Genomic DNA, 24,526 nt, shown 5'->3' with positions numbered 1-24,526 from the left:
TGTTAATTTATTATTTGTAATCTTAGAATTGCACTAGCTCTGTGAAAATATGCATATATTTACACGTTAGATATTTCCATGACTCGGAAAAATGTGACTTGTTGTTCATGATCCAGATATTTCCTGTAGAGTGAACTTATGATGAAGGCCAGATGCTGTTTTCAGCCTTTTGTATCGAGCCTTAGAGCTGTATTTACATCATTGAAATATCCAATTTCCTTGCTTTGTGCTGAATTCATATCTTTGTCCTTGCTGTGATATACACATACCATTCTTTGCAGGTCAGTGTGACACAAAAAGATTGTTTGATTTCCCCAGTTAGGGTTTGGGTAACTTATTCTATGTGCATAGGCAGTCTTGAAAGTTGATTTAGGAAACAAAGGGCATTATGTTTCTCAGAAGAAATTTTATAGTTGTCCAATCAACCATCTTCTGTTTTTCAGCATGCCGGTGGCTTAGACAACTGAGAACACAGAAAAAAATAAAATCCATCTAAAGGCATTTTTATAGCGTAGTGAATATAATGGATAAACCCGTTTTCGTTAGATTTTTAGTGCTAATGAAAATGACCTCTTATGTGGCTGACACAGGAACTGGTATCCCCATTGGAAAACTTTCCTTCATTTCATGTGCTGGTGCCAGCTGTCAAATGTGTCCAGGTGCCCAAAGATCGCTTAGAAAGAATAGGGTGAATCTCTCTAGTGGGGACACCGATGGCAATAATAACGTAGCAGAGGTTCAAACCATTTCCCCCACTGTATCCAGAACTATAAATTATATTTAAAAACAAGACTTTGGCTTTAGATACACTTGAAGGAATATAAAATACAGCCTACGGGGTGTACCACCTATGTTGGTCCTTAGGTCTTCATAGGTCTGGAAGAAATGAGTCCCACTGCAGCTATAGTTACACCCTATGTGGGCTGATCAGTGAATTAAAGCAAGGATCTGACTGCTTGCTCTGGGCGAATGTTTGGGGTTTTTTTTGGTTTTTTAATTTAGTCCAAAATGGCTGCTCTGCCCGTGTTACATATTGTTACTCTTTGTAATGTTAAAGAAAGCTGTGTGAACAAACACTGGCACTTACATGGCGTGATCAGCTCAGGCATAGTCATTTGAAGAGAGATTTTGGCAGACTTTGCTTATGGGGCAGAGGAAAGGGGAAAAGGAGAAGGGAACAGGTTTTTTAACTTGCCCAATAGATTGTCCTTAAAGGAGAACAGTCTTGGAGCAGTTGTATAGACATAAACGTGTTATCTAATCCAAATATTTTCAGATGTTATGAATATTTTAAGTCTGTTGGCATCTTAAAGTGTATTTGAGCCCACACCTTGTAAAACAACCCATTCACTTTGAAATAGGTTTTGCCATTCATTTCTATGTTGGTCCTATGGACCAACATAGGTGCTACTCCACATAGGCTGTATTTTATATTCTTTCAAGTGTGTGTGCATATACCGGTGCATCTAAAATAATTGGATAATTATCAGGGTTCATTTATTTAAGTAATTCAATTCAAAAAGTAGATTTATCACACACAGAGTGATATATTTCAAGCATTTCTTTTAATTTTGAGGATTATGGCTTACAGCAAGTTAAAAAATTAAAATTCAGTATCTCAGAAAATTTGAATATTGTGAAAAAGTTTAATATTGTAGACTCATGGTGTCACACTCTAATCACCTAATTAACTCAAAATACCTGTAAAGGTTTCCTGAGCCTTTAAATGGTCTCTCAGTCTGGTCAGTAGGTTACATGGGAAAGACTGCTGACTTGACAGTTGTCCAGAAGACAGTCATTGACACCCTCCACAAGGAGGGTAAGTCACAAAAGGTCATTGCTAAAGAAGCTGTGCTGTATTAAAACATATTATTAGAAAATTGAGTGAAAGGAAAAAGTGTGGTAGAAAAAGGTTCACAAGCAACAGGAATAACGGCAGCCTTGAGAGGATTGTGAAGCAAAGATTCCCAAGGAGTGGACTACGCCTGGTGTCAGTGCTTCAAGAGCCACCACACACAGACTTATCCAGGATATGTGCTACAACTGTTGCTTTCCTTGTTTCAAGCCACTCCTGAGCCCGAGACGTCAGAAGCATCTTACCTGGGCTAAGGAGAAAATGGACTGGACTGTTGCTCAGTGGTCCAAAGTCCTCTTTTCGGATGAAAGTAGATTTTGGATTTCATTTGGAAATCGGAGGAAAAGTGGAGAGGCACAGAATCCAAGTTACATGAGGTCCAGTGTGAAGTTTCCACAGCGAGTGATAATTTGGGGAGCCATGTCATCTGCTGGTGTTGGTTTCGCTGTGTTTTATCAAGTCCAAAGTCAGCGCAAGTAATGGTTCCTTCTGCTGAACAGCTTTATGGAGATGCTGATTTCCATCAGAAATTTCCACCTACCCACACAGCCAATAGTACCAATACCTGGTTTAATGATCATGGTATCACTGTGCTTCATTGGCCAGCAAACTCGCCTGCCCTAAACCCCATAGAGAATCTGTGGGGTATTTTAAGCGGAAGATGAAAGACACCAGACCCAACAATGCAGACAAGCTTAAGGCCGCTATGCTATCAAAGCAACCTGGCCTTCCATACCACCTCAGCAGTGCCACAGGCTGATTGCCTCCATGCCAAGCCACATTGATGCAGTAATTCATACAAAAGGAGCCCTGACCAAGTATTGAGTGCATACTATACTGTACATGGACATACTTTTCAGTAAGCCAACATTTCTGTATTAAAAATCTTTTTTATTAGTCTTCTCTAATGATCTATTTTTCTGAGATACTGAATTTTGGGCTTTCACTAGCTGTAAGCCACAATCCTCAAAATGAAAAGAAAGAAATGCTTGAAATATATCACTCTGTGTGTAATGAAGCTATATAGTATGAGTTTTACTTTTTGAATTGAATTACTGCAATTCACTTTTTGATTATACTCAATTTTTTTGAGATGCACCTATATGTACAAAAACATTGTAAATATCTTTATTTTTTTATAAGAGATAGGGGTGAAAGAACAGCAGTACATTGATCTTCATTGTGAATGGGGGGGGGGGGGGGGGGGATTTGAGCCAACCATTGAAGCACAGCCAGTAACCTGAATAAGCTGGGATAGATGAGCTCTCAGCTCGGGGACTTGGTATTTCACAAAAAGGGAGCAATACAAAGAGAACAGGACACTTTTTAACACTAGTTCATGGTACAACAGGCACATAGGAATATGAAATGTTGGGGTAACATATTCTAAGTCTTTGGTTCTGTCATAATTATTCATATATAGGAAAATAAACCTTGTGTAGTGATCCATGGGGATCTAATTTGCAAAGCGTTCATTTAAATCAGTTCTGATTGAAATATGACAGCATCCTGCCCACCCAGGCTATGCTAGAAGAAACTCTTAAATACCTATTTTGTAAAATTTGCTGTCCTAGGATAAGGCAACAGGCCAAGTGACTTTCCCCATAGTATATGGTCCCATATTCTCTCTGAAGGAGAAATCAAAAGTTCAGATGTGGTCCTTCAGCAGAAATCGCATGACCAAATTCTGAGATATTTGGTCACCCGATCAACCACTTTGGGATTCCTGAGAAATGTTTATTCTGTTTCAATATTTTTATTGAAATTTTTTCCAAGCATAGGATCCACAAAGCAGGTGGTGCATATCAAAACATTAAGAACAGGTATAAAAAGGGGAATCAAATATACCACCAGCTACTCCCGACCTAGGAGGATGCCAGATAAAGTAGGAATTCAACATAAAGAAAAGGGTCTTAGGGAGTAAACAACCATCCAGGATATCAAAGGCAGAAAGGCAAAGAAAAGGAAAGAGACGAAAGAAGGGAAGGAATGGAAGAAGAATGAGATAAAGAAAAAGGACTGTCCGAACGCCCACCTCCACCGCCTACACTCCTCAATCAGCCAGGAGTTGAAGATACTTAATCCAAGGATCCTAAACACGGTCAAACTTAGCAGTTTTATCCTGTAAAATACTGACCAGCATTAGCTGGTTGCTGTAGCAACTTTCGCAGCAAGAAACATAAAGTGGTTTAAAGTTTGAACGTGCTTGGGAATATCAATAACAGGCTCGTTAAGAGCTGCCTTAGGGTTTTTAACTATATTCACCATGGTCACAGAATAGATCGGGAAATGAACTCTAATCCAAAACCAGCAAACCTTGGCACAGGTCCACCATACGTGAAACATCGTACTAGGTTGACCACATCCCCGAAGACAGAGAGGAAGCCCCCTGATACATTTTCGAGAGGCAATCAGGCACCAGGTACCATCTATCCCCCCTCCGCCAGGGCTGTGTTAAAGATACCCTTGTATGTATGAGGAGACCACTTCCACCAGTCACTCAAATCAATCTCCTTCCCGAAGTCCAGACGGGTAAGCAAACAATTTGTACAGCATAGAGATGCCCCCCCTCTGGGCCTCCCCCTGGAAACATCTGGACTCAAAAGCCGTGCGCGTAGTAATATCACATGTAGATCTCTGCAATGAACGCAGAAAGTGCAGGATCTGCTGGAAACGGAAATACTCAGATGGAGGCACCTTCAACTGCTACACCAAGTAGGGGATTTGACGAATTCCTTTATGGTCAAGAAAATCACCTAATCATTTACAGGCCATTATCAATCCACCCCTGGAAGAGAAATGTTTATTCTAAGACAAAATAGCATTAGGGGATCTTTTTAAGGCTAGCCATACACACTTAGATGTGGAGGAATTTACATTATTGGTATTGTATTTAGACAGTCACAGCTGTGTGGATACCTAAATAGTGATTGCATCGAGAAGGATGCAGTCACTGTTCAGCCGACCGTTTTCCAACCAGCTCCTTTTATTTTAAATGTTGTTGTTGAGCCAGGTGGTACCGACGGTGCCACCTACGGTTTGAATTTTGGACTATTAAATAGGAATCGGCTGATATTTAGGCCATGTATGGCTATTTTAAAAACAGAGCCCATTGCAGGGCCCTAATCTGGCAAGCGTTAGGATTAAGACTATCCACCTGCACTATAATCCTCAATTAAATTTAATTTATATGTTCAAAATAAAGTAGCAGACTTATAGCAGACTATTTTAGATGTGTCCAAAAGTGCACTGTGGAAAAAGATACAACAGAGCTTTTAACAAAAAAAAAACACAAACTTTAAAACAGACATACTCTATTAGCTGGCACAGTTGACTTTCATGTACGTGCATTTTGTGCAGAGCATTAAAATAAAAAATCAATAAATTACCCATCTGCATATACTTGCTTGCAACAGATATTGTCAAGTACTTTATCATTAAATATAAATGAATATGGAGTCCCAGAAAAGTACTTGTGATGCCTCCCTTTAAGGATTCATGAATAATAACAGCTTGATGTCTTTGCCTAGTAGCTCCATTATCTAGGTCACCAGTTACACCCACATTCTACCACCAGATGGCAGCATTGACATCTCTTTAGCAGCCAGAGCAACAGTGACAGATGTTCTAATATGCATTTCTAGATTCAGGTTTCACATGTTGCTATAGTGACCGAGGGGCAAGGACACTGATTAATTCAGGGTTAACTGTTTGATCTCAGCAACACGAGGGAGTAGGCTTTGGAATTCCCATTTTAGAATCCCCCGTTCCTTTCCCACCCACTTGTTTGTGCTATGGCAGAGCAGGCTTATTTACTTGTAGTTCAGGTTTTCTGACCTCTACAAATGACTCGGCAAGCTGTGCAGCCCTGTCATCTCAGAATTAATAATACCCACACGATACCTGGTAGGTATCTGTTAGCTGTTACATTGTAGATAAAGCATAACAAATACAGCAGTTGCATCTAGATTTTGTTTATGGTGATTTTTTTTCTCTGTAAGATGCTGCAGTAAAAATAATTATAAATCTGATCCAGCTGCTGTGTTAAGGGATCAGTGAAAATAATCAACATGTGCCCATCTTGCTAACCCTAGTTTGCTTTATGTGCTGCACATCTGTCCCCTTTTCAGTGTTATGTAACACTCAGTAATACAGTGTAACACAGACTTCTGTCATAAGGCTGTGGAGAAATAAAGCCACCCTTCTGTCTGGGGTTTCTGATTGCTTATTACAATGAATGAACAAATATCCCTGCTGTCATTTCTGCTACCCATTCTTCATTTTGGCAATATACTGCTATATTCTTTTCATCCAGCAGAGGGCGCATGGACCCAGCTTTTGATTTCTCTGTACCCTTTCACCTCTCTCCCCTCCCCAGGCTTGTGCAATGCAGACAGGAGGGGAGGACAGGTCTGCAGTGCGGTGAAGGCATGGCACGTAATATGAAACGTCAGGAAGAAATTCCCATAACTCATGCTATCCCCCCCCTCCCCCCTGCTTTGGGCATCATGCCAGAGCGTGGGATTCTTCCTTTGTGCAGCTGATTCACAAAAAGCTGTGTGTGTATTTTAGACACGTGCTGATAATAGCCTTTATACTGTGGCCAGCAGAGGGAGAAATGAGCGAAGCTTTATGGCTATATTTTCTAACAAATTACAGGACAGAGGCAGCAACCGTCTGCAAATACTATGTGCGTTTACTGCAGTGGATGTTACAGAGAATCAGTGTTCTGCTCTGTCAGAGTGTGATCGGATCTGCTGTGAGCTCTAGTCCCTGTTACATGCAGTACAGAAACAAGATGAGATCGCTCTTGACCCAAATGTGTGTTGGTGCATAGAGCCTTCTGCTCTGTTGATAGGGGCACATGAGATCTGTGTGTATACACATGTATTCATGCAAGCTCTGATTCCCCTCCAGGCAAGCAGAACATCTTGGCATCCTGCCCCATCCACATTTTATTTTTATGATAAACGCAGGTTGCACGAATCCAAATATAGCTAGTTAAATAGAGTGTTGGCTAGGTGGTTGTTTGGAACGTGCCATATAGGCTTTTCCACACAGTCGAATGCAGATTTTGTTTTTGTGCTGTCACTCTGGAATAGGTTTTTACCTTGCCTATATATTTGCACAGCTTTTGCTAAGAATCCATTTAGATAAAAAGAAGAAAAACAAGTTACTCTACGCATTTAGTAAGCAATTTATATTTAAAGCAATTTTTGTCTGTTCCTGCCATCTTCACGTCCAGAGCTGGTCTATGGGCGTGATGAGTCCAGAAACAGTCCATTCACAAGACCGCTAGTGTGCAGGGGGGGAGACAGGTCTTGCGCTCCTAATGATTGCTGAATTAATTAAGTATATCTCCTCTCTGAAATCCCCTAGACAAACAAGGAGTTAATCTATGTGGGCACAATCCTACTGAATGGGGGAAAAAATTTTAGCTGGAGTTCTTCTTTAAAGTGAGCCCCAAACATATAAACATAGTGATAGCTTCATAATCTCCTCCAACTGCTTAAACATACTGCTTTACCCAACATAAGCAGTCTAAGGGGCCTTTCATGGATCAAAATGTGTGACCAAATGTGTTGATGGGGGAATCGGATAATTTTTTTTCTGTTCAATCCGCTAGTAGAACAAATGCCTTTGCAAACTTAATTTACTTTTTTAAAATAGGAACAGACTCACTTGATACCTAATTAACTTATCCATTTAGGGGAACATTGACAGCTTCTAGTCCAACCTTCCAGCTTCTCATAAACCTTAAGATGTAGACCAGACCAGTAACCCCTCTCCCAAATAGTTTTTCTTGCATTCATTGACTGATACATCTCTTCTTATTGTGATACTAAAGTCTTGTTTTTTTTTTCGCTTAAAAATAATATACATGTTATACTTACCTGCTCTGTGCAGCGGTTTTGCACAGAACAGCTCAGATCCTCCTCTTCTCGGGTCCCTCTTTTGTGCTCCTGGCCACTCCCCCCATTGAGAGCCAAGCTGCAGCTCCGTATGTACATTCACCCATGGAAGCCATGGCTAGGCGCCCCAGCCTCCCCCCCCACCCCCATTGGCTCACTGACTTTACCAGCAGCGGGAGCCAGTGACTCGCCACTGCTGTTTCAGCCAATGAGGAGGGAGAGTCCCGGGCAGCCGAGTCTCTCCTGAAACATCGCTGGATAGAGATGGGGCTCAAGTAAGTATTAGGGGTGCTGAGAGGTCTGATGCACACAGAAGTTTTTTTATTGTAATGCAAAATGCATTAAGATATAAAAAAACCTGCCTTTACAATCACTATAATCTTGATTTGGGATTTATAGCGCCACCTACAGGAGTAGGATATTAGGCAAAAAAAGAACTCTGCACTGCCTATGGGTAGTCCTAGCTGGTATAATCCCCCTCTCTGCTATAGGCAGCCCAGTTATTTATGCCTCATGTTTCAGGAGTGACGACCTAGTTCCCTGCGCAGTTCTTATTCCTGTTTTGGTTTTTTTTTTCTTCCTCTGGAGATCTACACTCAACAGCCAGGCTGAGTGACAAGCTGGAAAATCTCGATTGAGTAGTCACCGCACCTGGCCAGTAAGCACACGCAGTCGCTTAGCTACGTGCTGGGTCAGGTTTTACATAGGTTTAAAATCTTTATTAATGCTGGAATTATCTGTATCTACAGATAATGCGGTTTAAATGAACATCGTTTATGCAAAGTAGATGTACACATTCAGTTCTCTACAACAGTATGATCAGTTTGAGGACTGTTTTTGACAGCACCTCATGATGTGATCCCTGCCAGGCATGTTCCACATATACCTTGAAATGCCTATAGAGCTCAGTCTCCTCTTTCATGTTCACGGTGATAGTGGGGTGTAGTGCACCAGGCCACCCTACTATCTTCCCTGGTCATCTGTTAATCTGTGAACCCCTTTTGCTTGCCTGCTTTTAATGCAGGAGAGCTTTTCCCAAACAAACCCAGTGCAGGTTCTTCATGTTCAGTCACATACAGGAAGCCTTGTGCAATGTTTATTGCATAAGAGACATGCAATGTCTTTTCAGCAATAATACAAACTTACCTACCTGCTCATAGTCTTCTTTGGAATTTACACTAAGTGTACTTTCTTGGCACACCTTGGTGTCAGAAGGAATAAACTCCATACCTATGTGCATGGTCCAAGATTTCCCCACTGGCCTCCCAAGATGGCCAAAGACCCCACACCCAGAAGAAGCCAGAGAGAAAAGGGACTTTGCGGACATCACATCGCTGGAGCGAAGGTGATCTTTTGTGGACTTTAGTTCTGCTTTAAATACGGCCTTAAAGTTTGAACCTCATTGGTGGTGCATTAAACCCAGAGAAAGCAAGTTATAAATGAAGGCCTCAGGAAGTAGACCCATCTACCAAACACGTCGGTACCATCTGAAATGCGGTTGCTTTAAATTATGAACACTTCAGATTAAGTTAAATTAAGTGATAGTTCTGGCTTTAAAGGAGTTGTAAAGGCAGAAGTTTTTTTTTATTTTAATGGATTCTATCCATTAAGATAAAAAAACCTTCTGTGTGCAGCAGCATCCCCCTAATTACTTACCTGAGCCCCATCTCTCTCCAGCGATGTCCATGAGTGTCTTAGCCATCCAGGCCTCTCCTCCTTATTGTCTGAGACACAGCAGCAGCATCATTGGCTCCCGCGGCTGCCAATTAAAGTCAGTTAGACAATCGGGGGTAGAGAGGGGACAGGTCGGGGCTCCGTGTCGGAATGGACACACGGAGCTAAGACTCGGCTTGGTTGCCCCCATAGCAAGCTGCTTGCAGTGGGGACACTCGACAGGAGGGAGGGGCCAGGAGCACTGAAGAGGGACCCAAGAAGAGGCGGATCTGGGCAAAATCAAACACACAGAGGAGCCAAGTATAACATGTTTGTTATTTTAAAAAAAAAACAAAAAGAAAGACTTTACAATCACTTTAAGCTCAGTTGCCGTGATTGCTGGTTAGCATTAGCAGTTCATGCTGTGATTACTGCTTGGAATTGACGTTGAACATAGTTTGTTTCTTCAGAATAAATTCATCCTTTCAATCCTCTAATTCAGTGTGACAAGTTTGAATATTGCTTGTGATAGGTGACTAGTGATTTGGTCTATTGCATGTATTCATTTGCACATGTTGATGTCAGATGTAATTAACATTTGCAGAGCTTCTTCAGAAGTCATTCCATTTGCCAATAGAAAGAAATGTTTTCACTGCACATTTTCCAGAACATATCTTTGGTAAAATGTTGCTGTGGTGTGGGATTCCTCCATCTGTGGCAGTAGCAATAATAAGGCTACTTGCGCACTGCTGTCTAAAAACACAGGCTTTATATTACTGATCTAAATGTAACCCATTGTTTTCAATGTGCCTGTACTTACAGACATGTAAACGTGTGCTGCATGTAGATGAGTAAAACAAAAGTTGCTACAAGTTACAGTACTTTTACGCACATACAATGTTAATTTGAATAGATTAAAATTCCATTCTGAGAGCTAGAATTAATTATACTCATGTATATACATAGGCACAAATATGTGCAAAATAAGTTCAAGAAATTTTGTCCAGGAATACAGATGTTCAAACATCAGTACTGTGTGCAAGTACCCCAAGACTTGCATGGAGAAGCAACGTTGTGGTCATTTGACATGTGAATAACAGTGAACGGAGGTTTATTAGAAGAAAATAAAACCCTTTGCATGTAGTAAAACAGAGGCACCCCCAACACTCATTCTCTTGTCAGTATGAAGCTTATCAGAGACTGTGTATTCTGGCATACTGTGGCCACATTTTAGTTTTATGCTCTGGGTTGACCGGGAAAGGCATATAGCATTGTACTTAAGTGTTTCTACTATAGAATGTGTACAATCCATTTAATCTAATTTAAACTAGCATTCTTAAAAAGACCACCCTATCTAAGTTTGTTTTTATGTGATTGTTGTTACAGAGGGTGATGAAACGGGTGTGATGGACAGTCTACTGGAGGCCTTACAGTCCGGTGCTGCATTTAGAAGAAAAAGAGGTCCACGGCAAGGTAACCCCCATTATTAATAATGCACTTTGTATACTTCTGTTTCATAGATGTCACCTTACAATCATGGAAGAGCCCACAAGGGTTTATGGTCAATTTGTTGGCAGTTAAGATTTAAATAATGTTTCACTCTATTTATTGGTGTACTGCATTCAAATAGGATAATTTTAAAATCTAAACTTAAAAGACTCTACAGATCAAATATTCTAAAGGAAAAATAACAGACTGCACTCTGATACAAAAAATCACTTATAATGTAAAGCCATTTTTCCAGATGTAAAGGGCTTCGAATGCATATTGTTTCTGATCAATTATTGATGCTAGGTGATCAGTGTGACTTTAAGTAATACTGTATAGATAAATAGGCATCTCTAAAAAAAAAAAAAAGAAAAAAAAAAAAAAAAAAAAGGATTTCGGGCAAATACAGTTTTGTCTTAAATAAGCATCATGTGGCTTTTGTTAACATAAACCTGACAGGACCGCAGGTCAGGGGCTGTCATTTCTGACATTCTTTAAAATTGTATGAGTTACACAGTGCTAGGAACTATCACACTGGAACATAAACAGTACTTTGAGCCAGAACTAGTATACAGGATGTGAAGTCAGAATGAGTAATCTGCATAGTTGTCTTGCATCAATGTCTAGCATTTTTAGGTAAAACTGGCCAGCCCACCATTTTTTTCACTGCAGGTTTCCTTAAAACACATTGTGACCTGCATTTGCATTTACAATGTATTAAATCATAGCAAATTTGCCTAACCTATTTGTAGCTAGCCTTAATAATAAAGTGATTTCATTATTTTAGATCTGAGATCATTTGTGGAGAGAACACGTTTTTACATGATAGAGCATGCTTGCCAAAATAGAGCTTTCATTTAAGCAATTGTGCAGCCGTGAGTCACTTCAGGGTGCGGTGCTGTACAAATTATAATTTGTCCTAAAACTGTTCAATATTGGCAGCTGCTGCTGGGAAAGATAAAGTAAAAAGCAGATCGATATTAAATGATACACAGTCTGTTCCTTTACTATAAATGTTTTGGATTTGAATGAATTTCATTATTCTTGCATATTCTGTTCTATGGAAGAGCAGTTTACTTTTGGCATATTAATGACAGCTGTGTTTTAAATTGTTCTGTATTGTACATTGTAGGGGAAGAAGTATTTTAACTCCTATTTGAGCCATTGTACTATCTATCCAATGTTAGTACAGTGACCTCCCCGTTGAGCTATTGTGTTCTTACAGGGGGACAGCCCCCCCCCTCCCCCCCAAGAACACGCTGGCCAGCGCTCTAAGCCATTGGCTAACCATTCAGCAGACCTTTTTTGGTCATTCCCCTTCGACAGAAACCGGACCTGCTGCCGTACACACCAAATTTCGGATGGTTTCTATTGGACCGGATGATACCACCCAATGTTTGGCCCTTGGATACAGGGCTTAAAGTGGTTGTACACCCTGTACAACCACTTTTACCTACGGGTAAGCCTTGAAATATCTTCTAAACCTTCACGGTTTATGAGATCTTTACTAAAAAGACGATCGCTGATAACTATGGCGCATGCGCCGATGTCATCGACGCATGTGCCCTTTAGAAAGGGCACATCGTGATGTTTCCATTAGGGGTTATGCCGTGACTGGCGGCTTCCACGCGCATGCACGGGAGTGACGTCACGCGACGCCGGCCAGTCACAGAGCCGGAGTTCGCGGCCCAGGATAGAAGAGGGGTGAAGATGGAAGCTCCCTGCTCGTGGGGAAAACAGTGACAGCGCAGGCTTCTGTGTCAGGTAAGTGACACATAATAGGCTACTATGCGTTGCATAGTAGCTCGTTATGCTTTACCTTTGCAAGGAAATAAAGAGGAAGTAAAACCCACCAGGGTTTACTTCCTCTTTAAGTGTGAGGAGATCTCTTGAATCCCCAGATAAGCAATAAAAATCCAGCAAGGGTTCTAACCGCCCATTCTATCTCAAACTAAAAACTATATCCCTATATATAGATTTTAACTGATTAAAATGGCATACTGCTTAGTCAGGTAGAAATGTGATTGCTAATTGTAAATGCATATAAATGTTGTTTGATCTAAGAAGACAAAGGAGTTTATTTACTAAAGTTAGAGCAAAATCAGACTCACTTCTGCATAGAAACCAATTGGCTTCCAGGTTTTATTGCCCTAGTTAATGCTATGGCTTTAAGTTTCCCAACCGTAAAGAGAAATATTTTGGAACTGACCTATTTGAGGTGTGCTACATGTTCTTACCAGGACTCCGTGCTCCTGGTGTGAATACAGCATTGACTGGTTTAAGCCAGAGCTTTATCAGTGACAAATGTATTATGATGAGCAAACATATTTGGTTCTCAGAGCCACAGAGTGAAGTCAGGAAGTGTTTCTTAAGGTCATGGTCATTGATACAATACCCTCTTTATTCAAACAATAGAGTCCTTGTAGAATGATGCATTATTAATCACTGCTGTGTTCTGATGATAACAATGGTCACATACGTGTATTGTGCATATTTGATATGAGGATTGTTGGCATCCTCACCGGTGACATGATGACCAAGTGACATTTATTATAGCTTCTAAAAGAAAACCGTGCTTTGACAGGCAGATCCTCCACCGTTTTATAAACTAATATGTATTTGACTAGGTTTTTATTGTCTGGATTTATATTTCAGAATAAAGCTAAATTGAATATGGGCATGTCATTTGGAATAATTGTCTGCACTTTGTGGGCATATCACTCTATCCAGACCACCCAGTAAACTATTATAGAGCTAGAGATGCCAATGGAAGGAGTCAAAAGGCCTGAATACTTGGCACCAGTAACATGAAGTTCAAAATTAAGTTATTTGTTTTACTCTTCTTTACATAACACTGTAAATTTACATCTGATATGACAGCTATAATGGCACCACTTCACATTAGTGAAGTTGTCCTTTACGGTTTCCTGCAGTGCACTAAACTATTCATATCTATGATTGCCTTAATGTAGATTGCAGATTCACTTTACTAATTCTGCAGGGCATATTTAGTCAGAAGCTGTTTAAAATACCAGTATAGTTTTGAACGGTGGGAGATGAACAAGCAGCTGTACACTGATTTCAACAGATTAAAGGAATGAAGCGCTGCAAGGCCTCAGAGTTGTCCTTTAGATGGCTTTACTGCATGTTTGTGAAGCAGCTGGAGATTCTTAGTTAACCACATTACTTTTCATATTAATGTATATTTGCTAATCTCTCATAGGTGTATGTATATCTTCCCTCACTACCAGTCTAAAAAGTTATGGGAGTCAACTTTATTGTTGAATCCAAATTTAAAGTGTTTATGTGTGAACATAATCCAAGTTTATATAAGTTTACCACAGATATTTCTGGACCATAATAATGTGTCTAGAGGAATGTACACTTCAGACTACGGCTATACACCCACTTGACACATCCTTGTTGGTTTTAGCTAAATACACTGCGTTTCCAGAAATAAAATGTTACTATGAATAGGCATTTCAATCTTTGTAAATAAGGCCTGTATGTTCTCTATCTGGCATGGCATGGCATGGAGTGTATTATTCTTCTCGCCAACATAAAATGTGTTTACGGGTGGTTTCTCATTAACCTATCATATAAAAAGATTCCTAGAGGGGTATTGAAATTAATTGTATGCATGATTCTTGTATCTAACTAATGGTATTTTTATTGCAGCATAGACCATGACTGCCGTTCAGGTCAGCAGATGGCAGTTAAAGGTTTACTTGTGTATTTGACCTAGGGTGAAATAAGGCTTAAGATGTCCTTGGTACAAAAGGACCAGTTGTACGATTCCAGCAACTGGGGGTTAGGAGAGCAGTCCTAATGTTTCTACAGTTTTATCTTTCTATGTGACGACCACAATTTCAATTAATTATTCTGACTAATTTTTATATGCTAAAGCAAAGCAACAGCAGTCATTTTTGCTGTGTAACAAAAATGCTATTTAAAACAGGTCTTACCCAGTGCAGAGCAAAGTAGCATGTTCACCTAACTGCTGCCCACTACTGCTGTATATACTCACGTTTCTCGTATGGCAAAACCATTTCATTTAGCTGCCTGGAGCAAAGTGAAGAAGCCTCTCTCTCTCATGACTCTCTCTTAGCCTCATGTTACAGTGCTTGGATGCCACATGGGAAAATTGGTCACATTCTCCTGGTAGCCAGGTGTATCTTTAGCTATCCTGGAGCAAAGGGCAGGTGAATATTTGCAGCTGGAGAGGGTGACTGTTAAGTAAACCTGTTTGTTTGCCATAAGTGGGTATAGCATTAGTTCATTTAAAGCTTTTTTTTCCAGGGATGGTTTAGGAAGTCAGCTGATTGGCTGCTGTGGGTTAATCTGTTTAGCTTTCCTCTATTTTTATGCTTCAGCCCTTGTGCATGCAGCTGGTGTTCTCTCAGTGGAGAAGTAAAAATGGATAATGAAAAATTATTTGAAAAATTGAGCTGTTTCTAGTTTGTACAAAAAAAAAAAAATACGGGAACCTGTGAGGGATTTTTAGCTTCCAACGCAGCCCTGAGCTATGGTTACCTGCTTTTTAAAAAACTTGCCATGATTGGACTAATTCAGAAATCTCTGTATCCAGTCTTTTATTGTATCCATGCAGGCTTACTTATGAGAGATTTATAAACTGTCCTCGTTTAGTCCAATTAATTTGTCAGACACAAACACTTTAGTTGGAATGCCAGGGGGGTTGGAGGTCACCTGAAGTCTGACAATTGCTGCTTGTCAACTACCTACCTTTATATAATAAACACTCAGAAGATGGGAGACTTGTGGTGACCTCTGACCTTCTGTCCAAGCAAAAGCAAAATATTTCTTATACATTTTTTGTAAGTTGGCTGCTTTTTAAGGTAGGATGCCCCCACTGGTTTCCATCAATGCCAAATACAAGAAAAAATGTTTACATTCCTCCTCATTTTATTGACATGAAGTAAAAAAGGTAAGTTTTGAAAAATGGATAATCACAGAATTATAGGACTTTTTTTCCTTAATGTTCTGTTTCTTCTTAATAGACTCTCTCCTGTCCCTCAGTGAGGAGGAGGAGCAGGCACCTGACCTGGTAACGCTGGGTGCATTTGTGTGATGTGTTTGTGCTAATAACAACTTGTCGTTTTTTGTTATTGCTAAACACAAGACCCCATTTTCATTTCAGATTATTTTTTTTTACCTGATTTGTATTATGTTAACACTTTTATAGCTAACATAGTTGGCTCTGCACAAGCTCAAGCTTTGCCAAGTCCATGAAAATATGGATTGAGAGATGTTTGCTGGTCTTAGAAAAATAAATCGCCAAATACAAGTCCATCTTTTGTCATTGGGTAAAGGTATCCTAGTTCAAGGAATTAAAATTTTAGGAAACCGACAACATGTAGACTGACATCTGCTTTTTCCGTATAGGACACAAAAAGCAATGTGTTCCAAGTAATGATGCAAACGTGCGTATTGACAGTTGCTGTTTTAATTTACATTTCACACCTTAAAATAGTCACTGACCACCGAGTATTTTTTACAATTTGTCAGATGTACCAGTAGCATCTCTCAAGCCAATAGATTACAGTTAAAGATTTTGATTTTTGTTAATGATACTATACATCTAAACACTAATTTCTTGAATCTGCTTATATGTATTTATTTAAAATGTTAGTTTATTTTACTAACATTTACATTTGTTTAACTGATCTTTTTCAAACACATTAATCCACATTCGATTAGCCCTGAAAAATTCAATTCATTATATTCTGTTATGGATAGAAACATTGCTATTATCTTTACACACATCTTTAGAGTGTCAAAATTCACATCTTTTGTAATTAAATTGATCCCACTAGATTTAACTGCAGTGATTTTGAAAGGGTTTCATTTTTTACCAACTTCATATTTTGTAGTCCTAGAAATTACAGTTTTGTTTGGTTGTTAATGATTCATAAATTATAGTTTTATCAGGATGGTACAATAATTGGTACAATAAGGCTCTCAAAAGGGGCCAAAAAATTCTTTAATAGGTTGTGAATTTTTGCTGACATAGTTCTCTATATAGGATACACTTAGATCCCTAGAATCCCCATAGTAGACAGGACATACTATTCCACCAATTAGACACTAAAAACATTTGCCAAATGGGGGATATTTGAGGTGTCAATATGTTATATCCATCACAATTACAGTCAAAGATAAAAAAAAATCAAAATATATGTTATTCATTTTAGTCAATTCATATAAAAAGTTTGCTCCTTTTTAAAAGGCTTTCAATGAGGCCAAAGAGAAGAAAACAGTTGGGAAAAAATTCACAGAACGATGCCATCTACCATCCAGGTTTTGTTTTTTTTTTTAACCACTTCAGCCCGTAAGGATTTGCCTCCTTTCCTGGCAGGCCATTTTTTGCGATACGGCACTAGGTCGCTTTAACTGACAGTTGAGCGGTCGTGTGACCCTGTACCCAAACAAAACGTATGTCCTTTTTCCCCAGAGATAGAGCTTTCTTTTGGTGGTCTTTGATCACCTCTGCGGTTTTTATTTTTTGCGCTATAAACAAAAATAGAGCAATAATTTTTTTTTTTTTTTTTTACTAGTAATGGCGGTGATCTGTGATTTTTATCAGGACTGCAACATTGCGGCGGACAGATCGGACACTTTTGAGACTATTTTGGGATCATTGACATTTATACAGTGATCAGAGCTAAAAATAGCCATTGATTACTGTATAAATGTCACTGGCAGGGAAGGGGTTAACTGTGTTCCCTAGGTGTGTTCTAACTGTAGCAGTGATGGGACTGACTAGGGGAGGAGACCAATCAGTGTTCATACTTATTATGAACACACGATCAGTCTCCTCTCCCCTGAGAGAACCGGGATTTGTGTGTTTACACACTGATCCCGGTTCTCGCTCTGTCACGAGCGATCACGGGTGCCCAGAGGTCATCGCGTCAACTCCGGGGACATGCAGCGGGCATGTGCGCGCGCCTGCTGTGACGTCTTAAAGGAGCGACGTACAGCTACGGTGATTTGCGCAGCCGTGCCAACCTGCTGCAGTATACCTACGGCGCCTGGTCGGCTAGTGGTTAAAAGAGAAGTTCGAGATTTTAAAATAACAAAGAATTATACTCATCTAGGTGGATGCAGCATCGATCGGATGGTCTGGGCTAATACCGATCATGTGGTCAGGATCTTTCATGAGCCAGGATTGGCTGAGTGACATCAGCCGACAGTGGGCCTTAGCCCGCTGTCGACTGAAAACTGGTCACAGGAGTGCAGAATGAACTGCACTCATGTGATCCATAGGAGAAGTATAAGCAACAAAAGCTTTGGCCATACTTCTCCTTTAATTTTCCAGTATATACACTGTCCATCACAGAATATTCCACAGATTTTGCAAATGAACAGTGGCTGTAGCTATAACTAATGCATTTCACAAATGACCGGTCAGAAGTGGCAATAATAAATATAATATATATAATATAAATGAATACAGTGTGTGTATATACAGTGGGGAAGGGAAGTATTCAGACCCCCCTTAAATTTTTCACTCTTTGTTATATTGCAGCCATTTGCTAAAATCATTTAAATTCATTTTTTTCCTCATTAATGTACACACAGCACCCCATATTGACAAAAAAACACAGAAGTGTTGACATTTTTGCAGATTTATTAAAAAAGAAAAACTGAAATATCACATGGTCCTAAGTATTCAGACCATTTGCTGCGACACTCATATATTTAAATAAGGTGCTGTCCATTTCTTCTGATCATCCTTGAGATGGTTCTACACCTTCATTTGAGTCCAGCTGTGTTTGATTATACTGGTTGGACTTGATTAGGAAAGCCACACACCTGTCTATGTAAGACCTTACAGCTCACAGTGCATGTCAGAGCAAATGAGAATCATGAGGTCAAAGGAACTGCCTGAAGAGCTCAGAGACAGAATTGTGGCAAGGCACAGATCTGGCCAAGGTTACAAAAAAATTCTGCTGCACTTAAGGTTCCTAAGAGCACAGTGGCCTCCATAATCCTTAAATGGAAGACGTTTGGGACGACCAGAACCCTTCCTAGAGCTGGCCGTCCTGCCAAACTGAGCTATCAGGGGAGAAGAGCCTTGTTGAAAGAGGTAAAGAAGTACCCAAAGATCACTGTGGCTGAGCTCCAGAGATGCAGTCGGGAGATGGGAGAAAGTTGTAGAAAGTCAACCATCACTGCAGCCCTCCACCAGTCATGGCTTTATGGCAGAGTGGCCCGACGGAAGCCTCTCCTCAGTGCAAGACACATGAAAGCCTGCATGGAGTTTGCTAAAAAAACACCTGTAGGATTCCAAGATGGTGAGAAATAAGATTCTCTGGTCTGATGAGACCAAGATAGAACTTAATTCTAAGCAGTATGTGTGGAGAAAACCAGGCACTGCTCATCACCTGTCCAATACAGTCCCAACAGTGAAGCATGGTGGTGGCAGCATCATGCTGTGGGGGTGTTTTTCAGCTGCAGGGACAGGATGACTGGTTGCAATCGAGGGAAAGATGAATGCGGCCAAGTACAGGGATATCCTGGACGAAAACCTTCTCCAGAGTGCTCAGGACCTCAGACTGGGCCGAAGGTTTACCTTCCAACTAGACAATGACCCTAAGCACACAGCTAAAATAACGACGGAGTGGCTTCACAACAACTCCGTGACTGTTCTTGAATGGCCCAGCCAGAGCCCTGACTTAAACCCAATTGAGCATCTCTGGAGAGACCTAAAAATGGCTGTCCACCAACGTTTACCATCCAACCCGACAGAACTGGAGAGGATCTTCAAGGAGAAATGGCAGAGGATCCCCAAATCCAGGTGTGAAAAACTTGTTGCATCTTTCCCAAAAAGACTCATGGCTGTATTAGATCAAAAGGGTGCTTCTACTAAATACTGAGCAAAGGGTCTGAATACTTAGGACCATGTGATAATTTAGTTTTTCTTTTTTAATAAATCTGCAAAAATGTCAACAATTCTGTGTTTTTCTGTCAATATGTGGTGCTCTGTGTACATCAATGAGGGAAAAAAATGAACTTAAATGATTTTAGCAAATGGCTGCAATATAACAAAGACTGAAAAATGTAAGGGGGTCTGAATACTTTCCGTCCCCACTGTGTGTGTGTGTGTGTGTGTGTGTGTGTGTGTGTGTGTGTATATATATATATATATATATATATATATATATATATATATATATATATATATATATATACACACACACACACACACACACCATAGTGTGACACCCCAGTTATGTTCAGAAGGGTTTAACTAAAGGCAGAAGATGCACCGGAATAGGTTTTATGTTAGGGCAGGGACTTAATCTTGATGTGGACAGAAGTCAAGGCTTCTGGTACAGGGGCCTATAGATTTAGAGAGAAAAAACAGAAGGGTTCCCCAGGAACTTTATGGGCAATGGTTGAAAACCAGATAACAAGGTGAAAAGGTATAGTAAAAAGTACAAAGTTTATTTAAATATAATAATATATAGATAGATTTAGAGCCCCTCACTGGTGTTTACAGGCCCAACATGCCTACATTTTTGCACTGTTGTGAGCTTAGGAATATTTACAGTAAGATTGGGTTAATTTTAATGCCTGTTGAACTAAATCTGCGATTAGGTATCTACAAATATAATTAAGGCCATTAATAAATAAGGCCTCTTCCACCAGTGTGTTTTTTTTTTTTAATTTTTATATGGTTTACTTACCCAAAATGCAGTTATCAGTCAATTTTCTAAGCAACCTTTTCAGCCCTGTGCCTAATCCACATTTATGACTTAAGCTTGACAGCCTATTGGCAGACTTTTTTGAAGATTTTGACAAATTGCTAGACATAGATATCATTCAGGTCAGCGTGGGTAGCTGCGTATTAGGTGTATAGTGTATAACATAACAGAAAATGCTGGGGAAAGAATGGGGGCCTGAAAAGGATAAAAGCACTAAAAGTGCACCTTTCTTTAGTTTAAAAAAATTAAAATGTATTTTTAGAAATGTTAAACAACCTGTAGAACAATTTTCTTTTCTTCTACAAATCCACTGACTGAATAGTCAGTGTACTTAATTCTACTACTTCATTCTGCTTGCAATACGTAGTTGCACATTTTCTCTACTGACTTCGTATTGTAAATAACGCTGCATGAGTTTCAGGCAGTAGGATTTAAAAAAAAAAAAGCGACAAATGTTATTTACACACAATAGAAGTACACTTCCTTTTTTTTTTTTTTTGTAAAATTTCTTCAACCAGAACATAACCAGTTTTCTAAGTGACTGGTACCATTTTGGTATGCAATGTTGAGGTAGTATATTATAAATGCAGTTTATCATTCCCTTTTTGAAAGAAATATGAATGCCCATTATATGGTGTTATTCTGAGGCATTATATAATAATTGTAGTATATTAGCCCCTTCTAATAAGAATGTCCAACTCAGGGTATCTGGAGTGCTTTATTCCATTGTGAATTTGGTTTGCAATATTTTTTTTTAATTTAAGAGCTTGTACTGCTTAGTTTGGCTGGGTTGCAATTTCTTTGTGCTGTGTGACCTTGCATGTTTTATACTTTGCATGAATTTTGCATGATCATATGCACCTATTTAATTTTCAGTTGGCTAGTTCTTTCTACAGGGCAATATGTGTAAAACAGAATTATTTTTCACTTTTCTAAACATTTCACATAACTTCCATGTTTTTTGTAGTATTGTAGTTTCTGAAAACAAAATGATTCTTAGCTGCTAAATATTAAAGTGGCTGGATAAGGCTAGAGCAGTATTTGTTAAAGGAGTCCTAGTCTTATTATTGTACAACATTCTACAACATTTGAAGAGAGCATGAACATGTTCTGTTTTTGTTTTTATGGTTTAGTGTTCTTGGACCCAGAAAAAAGTAAATGGGACTAAGTCCTTTATTTGCAGGCATCAGTGCATTCCTCTTGATGTGCCCCACAGCCTGACCGCTTCTGTTTACATCCTGCAGTGTTCTGTATAAAGCCTTATGTAGAGTCATTCCGCCATCAATCAAGAGCTCCTTCTAGTAGGTGCAGGATGCAAACAAAAGTCAGAAGGCTGCAGGCTGTTGTCAGGGATTCATTCAGCTCCCTCTGTAGTTATGGCCTGCTTGAAAGTGAGTGCTTTCGTTCTCAAAGACCCCAGGGCCACAGTTTTTTTTCTCTGCCTTCCTCCCCAAGTGGCCATTCGCAAAATGAAGCCTAGGGCTGCATGTTTTGTGGATAGCGTTTAGATGAGGGATATATAACTGTAATGCTGGGGTCTATGAGAAATCCGAGGGGGCCAGAGCTGTAAATGGACAGATTTGCCAAATCTAAAATTAAAGACAGTATATTGGGGATTGCTTTTTGGCAACAGAATATATAACTGCTTTAACCTGGGTAAGTTTATTGTGCCCAGAATCATGCTTTATGAAAATCTAATTTCTTTTAACACCTATGAGGGAAAGGTGAGCTTTACATTTTAAAAGAATGCATTGGGTATTTAGGCATGTGATGAAAGCGGCTGTTCCTTGACTCATTTGACCCATACTATTTTCAGGGAACCTCGCCAGTCAATGTGCTGGAACTAGCATGTAGCATTTACGTTAGGTATGACTGCCTAATTTCTAATGGCTGTCTTTAACAATCTGTACATAATGCATACCGATTGGAACAGTTGCAGAAGGCAGCTTAACACTGGTATAACCTGCTGTCTGAAACTGTTCCAGGCCAAAAGCCACAGATTATTCTGATATCTGCTCATCTGAGTCTATTTAAGCAAAACTCCTGAGCCCTAAAAACCCATTTGGTTTTTTATGCTATGCACCTATTTGTTCAGTAAATACTTTAGACTCTTAAATGTTTGTACTGTACATTGTATTTTACAGTATATTGGTAGATCCTTTCACATGACTGAGAAAGAGGCCTAAACTAAGCATTAAGGGGGCCATCTCAAAAATAAGATTACAGAAATAAGAAAACATGAAATAATGAATATACAGGAAAAACTAGTGTGGCAGTATAACTGCCTACATAAAAATTCACTTTGTGCACAGTCAAAACTATTTGGAGATTGAAAGAACTGTGAAACAAGGAGCTTGTCCACCAAATGATTCAAATGTAAACTAAGATATTTAAGAGGGCATCCCTGTCAGTTTAACTGGACAAAGATGTTTAGTGCATTAACGCAATGCATAGTGTTAATGTGTCCTTGAGAATTTATAATGCAGTGGCCTAAAATGACTGAACTTAATTACGTAATACCATATTTTTATGATCTAGAATGGGTACTCTATTTTTCTTAAGTGTAACTACACCCCTTCTTAAATTAGGCAAGTAATAATTTCTAATTTATATTGTACATGGCCTGTATTTTCCTTTTTTTTTTTTTAATGTGTATGTAATTGAATAGGATTTAATTCATTTTCATTAGTATCCGAAGTTAAATCTTTAATACCATTTTTTTTTTTTTGGGGGGGGGGGGGGTAGCATATTCCCTGTACTGTATTCTCAAATTGAGTTTTTCCCTTTTATGCTCCCTTATATCTAAAACATTTGTGTTCAGCCATATTGATTTCCTTTTGTTCTTATAATATGGTCTTACCCGCCCGATAGGTCCCTAGCAACTGAAGACCTAATTGGTTGGTAGGACGTGGGTCAGCAGCCCGCACAGCTTTCTGTTTTGCTGGCAATAGTACAGATAGCAGCAGGGAGGAATTGAGAGCCAGGAGGAGATGCGGGCTGTGTTCTCTCACTCCTCTCCACAGGAGATAACACAGGTTTGCAATCAGACTGGGCACCATGGTTGAAAAACACAGTGATACGGTATCTTGTATTTTAACTCCCCAATCTTTTCTAGTTTTTCAGCCTCCTGTATTGTAACTATACAGTATATGAAAATCTCTGTACTTTGCTTGCAAGCCCTCATATTTATTTGTCTGGAGTTACACGAAACAAAACAAAATAAGTAAATTACAGTCACATTCACCACATTTATTTAATTACAGATTCTTGAGCCATAGTTCATAATCAGCATATAAACCTCATGATTTTAAATAGTTTTTGCCTCTTGCTAAATTATTTTATCTAATCTTGGTTCTTTCCCTTTTCATTTGCAGCTAACCGGAAAGCTGGCTGTGCCGTTACCTCGTTGCTAGCATCTGAACTGACAAAAGATGATGCGCTCGTGTCAGTAGGTGCTAAGAAGAAGAAAAAATCAACTGAGGATGATTTAGTTGAAATGGATACAGTTCATGAAGACAGCCAGGATATGCTCACTCGGGCAAGTTAACCAGGCAGTGTGCAATGCACTTTACAATTCTGGGCGTAGGAGATCTTCCAGGATCTTTGGAGAAGACTTTTGCCACCAAAGACCCTTTTAAAACTTTTTGTGTCAACAAGGGGATTTGAAATTTTATATTAATGTCTGATTTGTTATTGGCCATTTATTGGAGGAAGAGTTCTACTAATCAGTGGTCTTTACTCACTTGAATGTTTTTTTTTTTTTGTTGTTTTTTTTTAAGTTTAAAATCATTTTGTGGCAGAAGTTGTTAATGTCATCTTGTTATATGGTACAGTGTGGTAGGCATGATTGCAGTTAAATCCGCAAGGTAAACCCTAAGTGGTCAAGAAGA

The 24,526-nt window shown here is 39.4% G+C and overlaps 1 protein-coding gene across 1 annotated transcript in view; it reads left to right on the top strand.

The window, feature by feature from the left end:
• The window catches only part of LOC141132490 (protein diaphanous homolog 1-like), a 57,190-nt gene extending 33,116 nt beyond the window's left edge, over positions 1-24,074 (top strand). The window contains exons 10-12 of the mRNA XM_073620955.1: positions 10,807-10,893; positions 15,927-15,973; positions 24,011-24,074. Coding sequence (XP_073477056.1) covers positions 10,807-10,893; positions 15,927-15,973; positions 24,011-24,049 — 173 coding nt within the window. The 3' untranslated portion in view covers positions 24,050-24,074. The remainder of the gene's footprint in view (positions 1-10,806; positions 10,894-15,926; positions 15,974-24,010) is intronic.
• The last annotated feature ends 452 nt before the right edge of the window (positions 24,075-24,526 follow it).

Source organism: Aquarana catesbeiana, linkage group LG03, assembly GCF_042186555.1.
Source record: "Aquarana catesbeiana isolate 2022-GZ linkage group LG03, ASM4218655v1, whole genome shotgun sequence".
Lineage (NCBI taxonomy): Eukaryota > Metazoa > Chordata > Amphibia > Anura > Ranidae > Aquarana > Aquarana catesbeiana.
The sequence above is the reverse complement of the archived record's forward strand: the minus strand, read 5'-3'. Positions and strand labels throughout refer to the sequence as shown.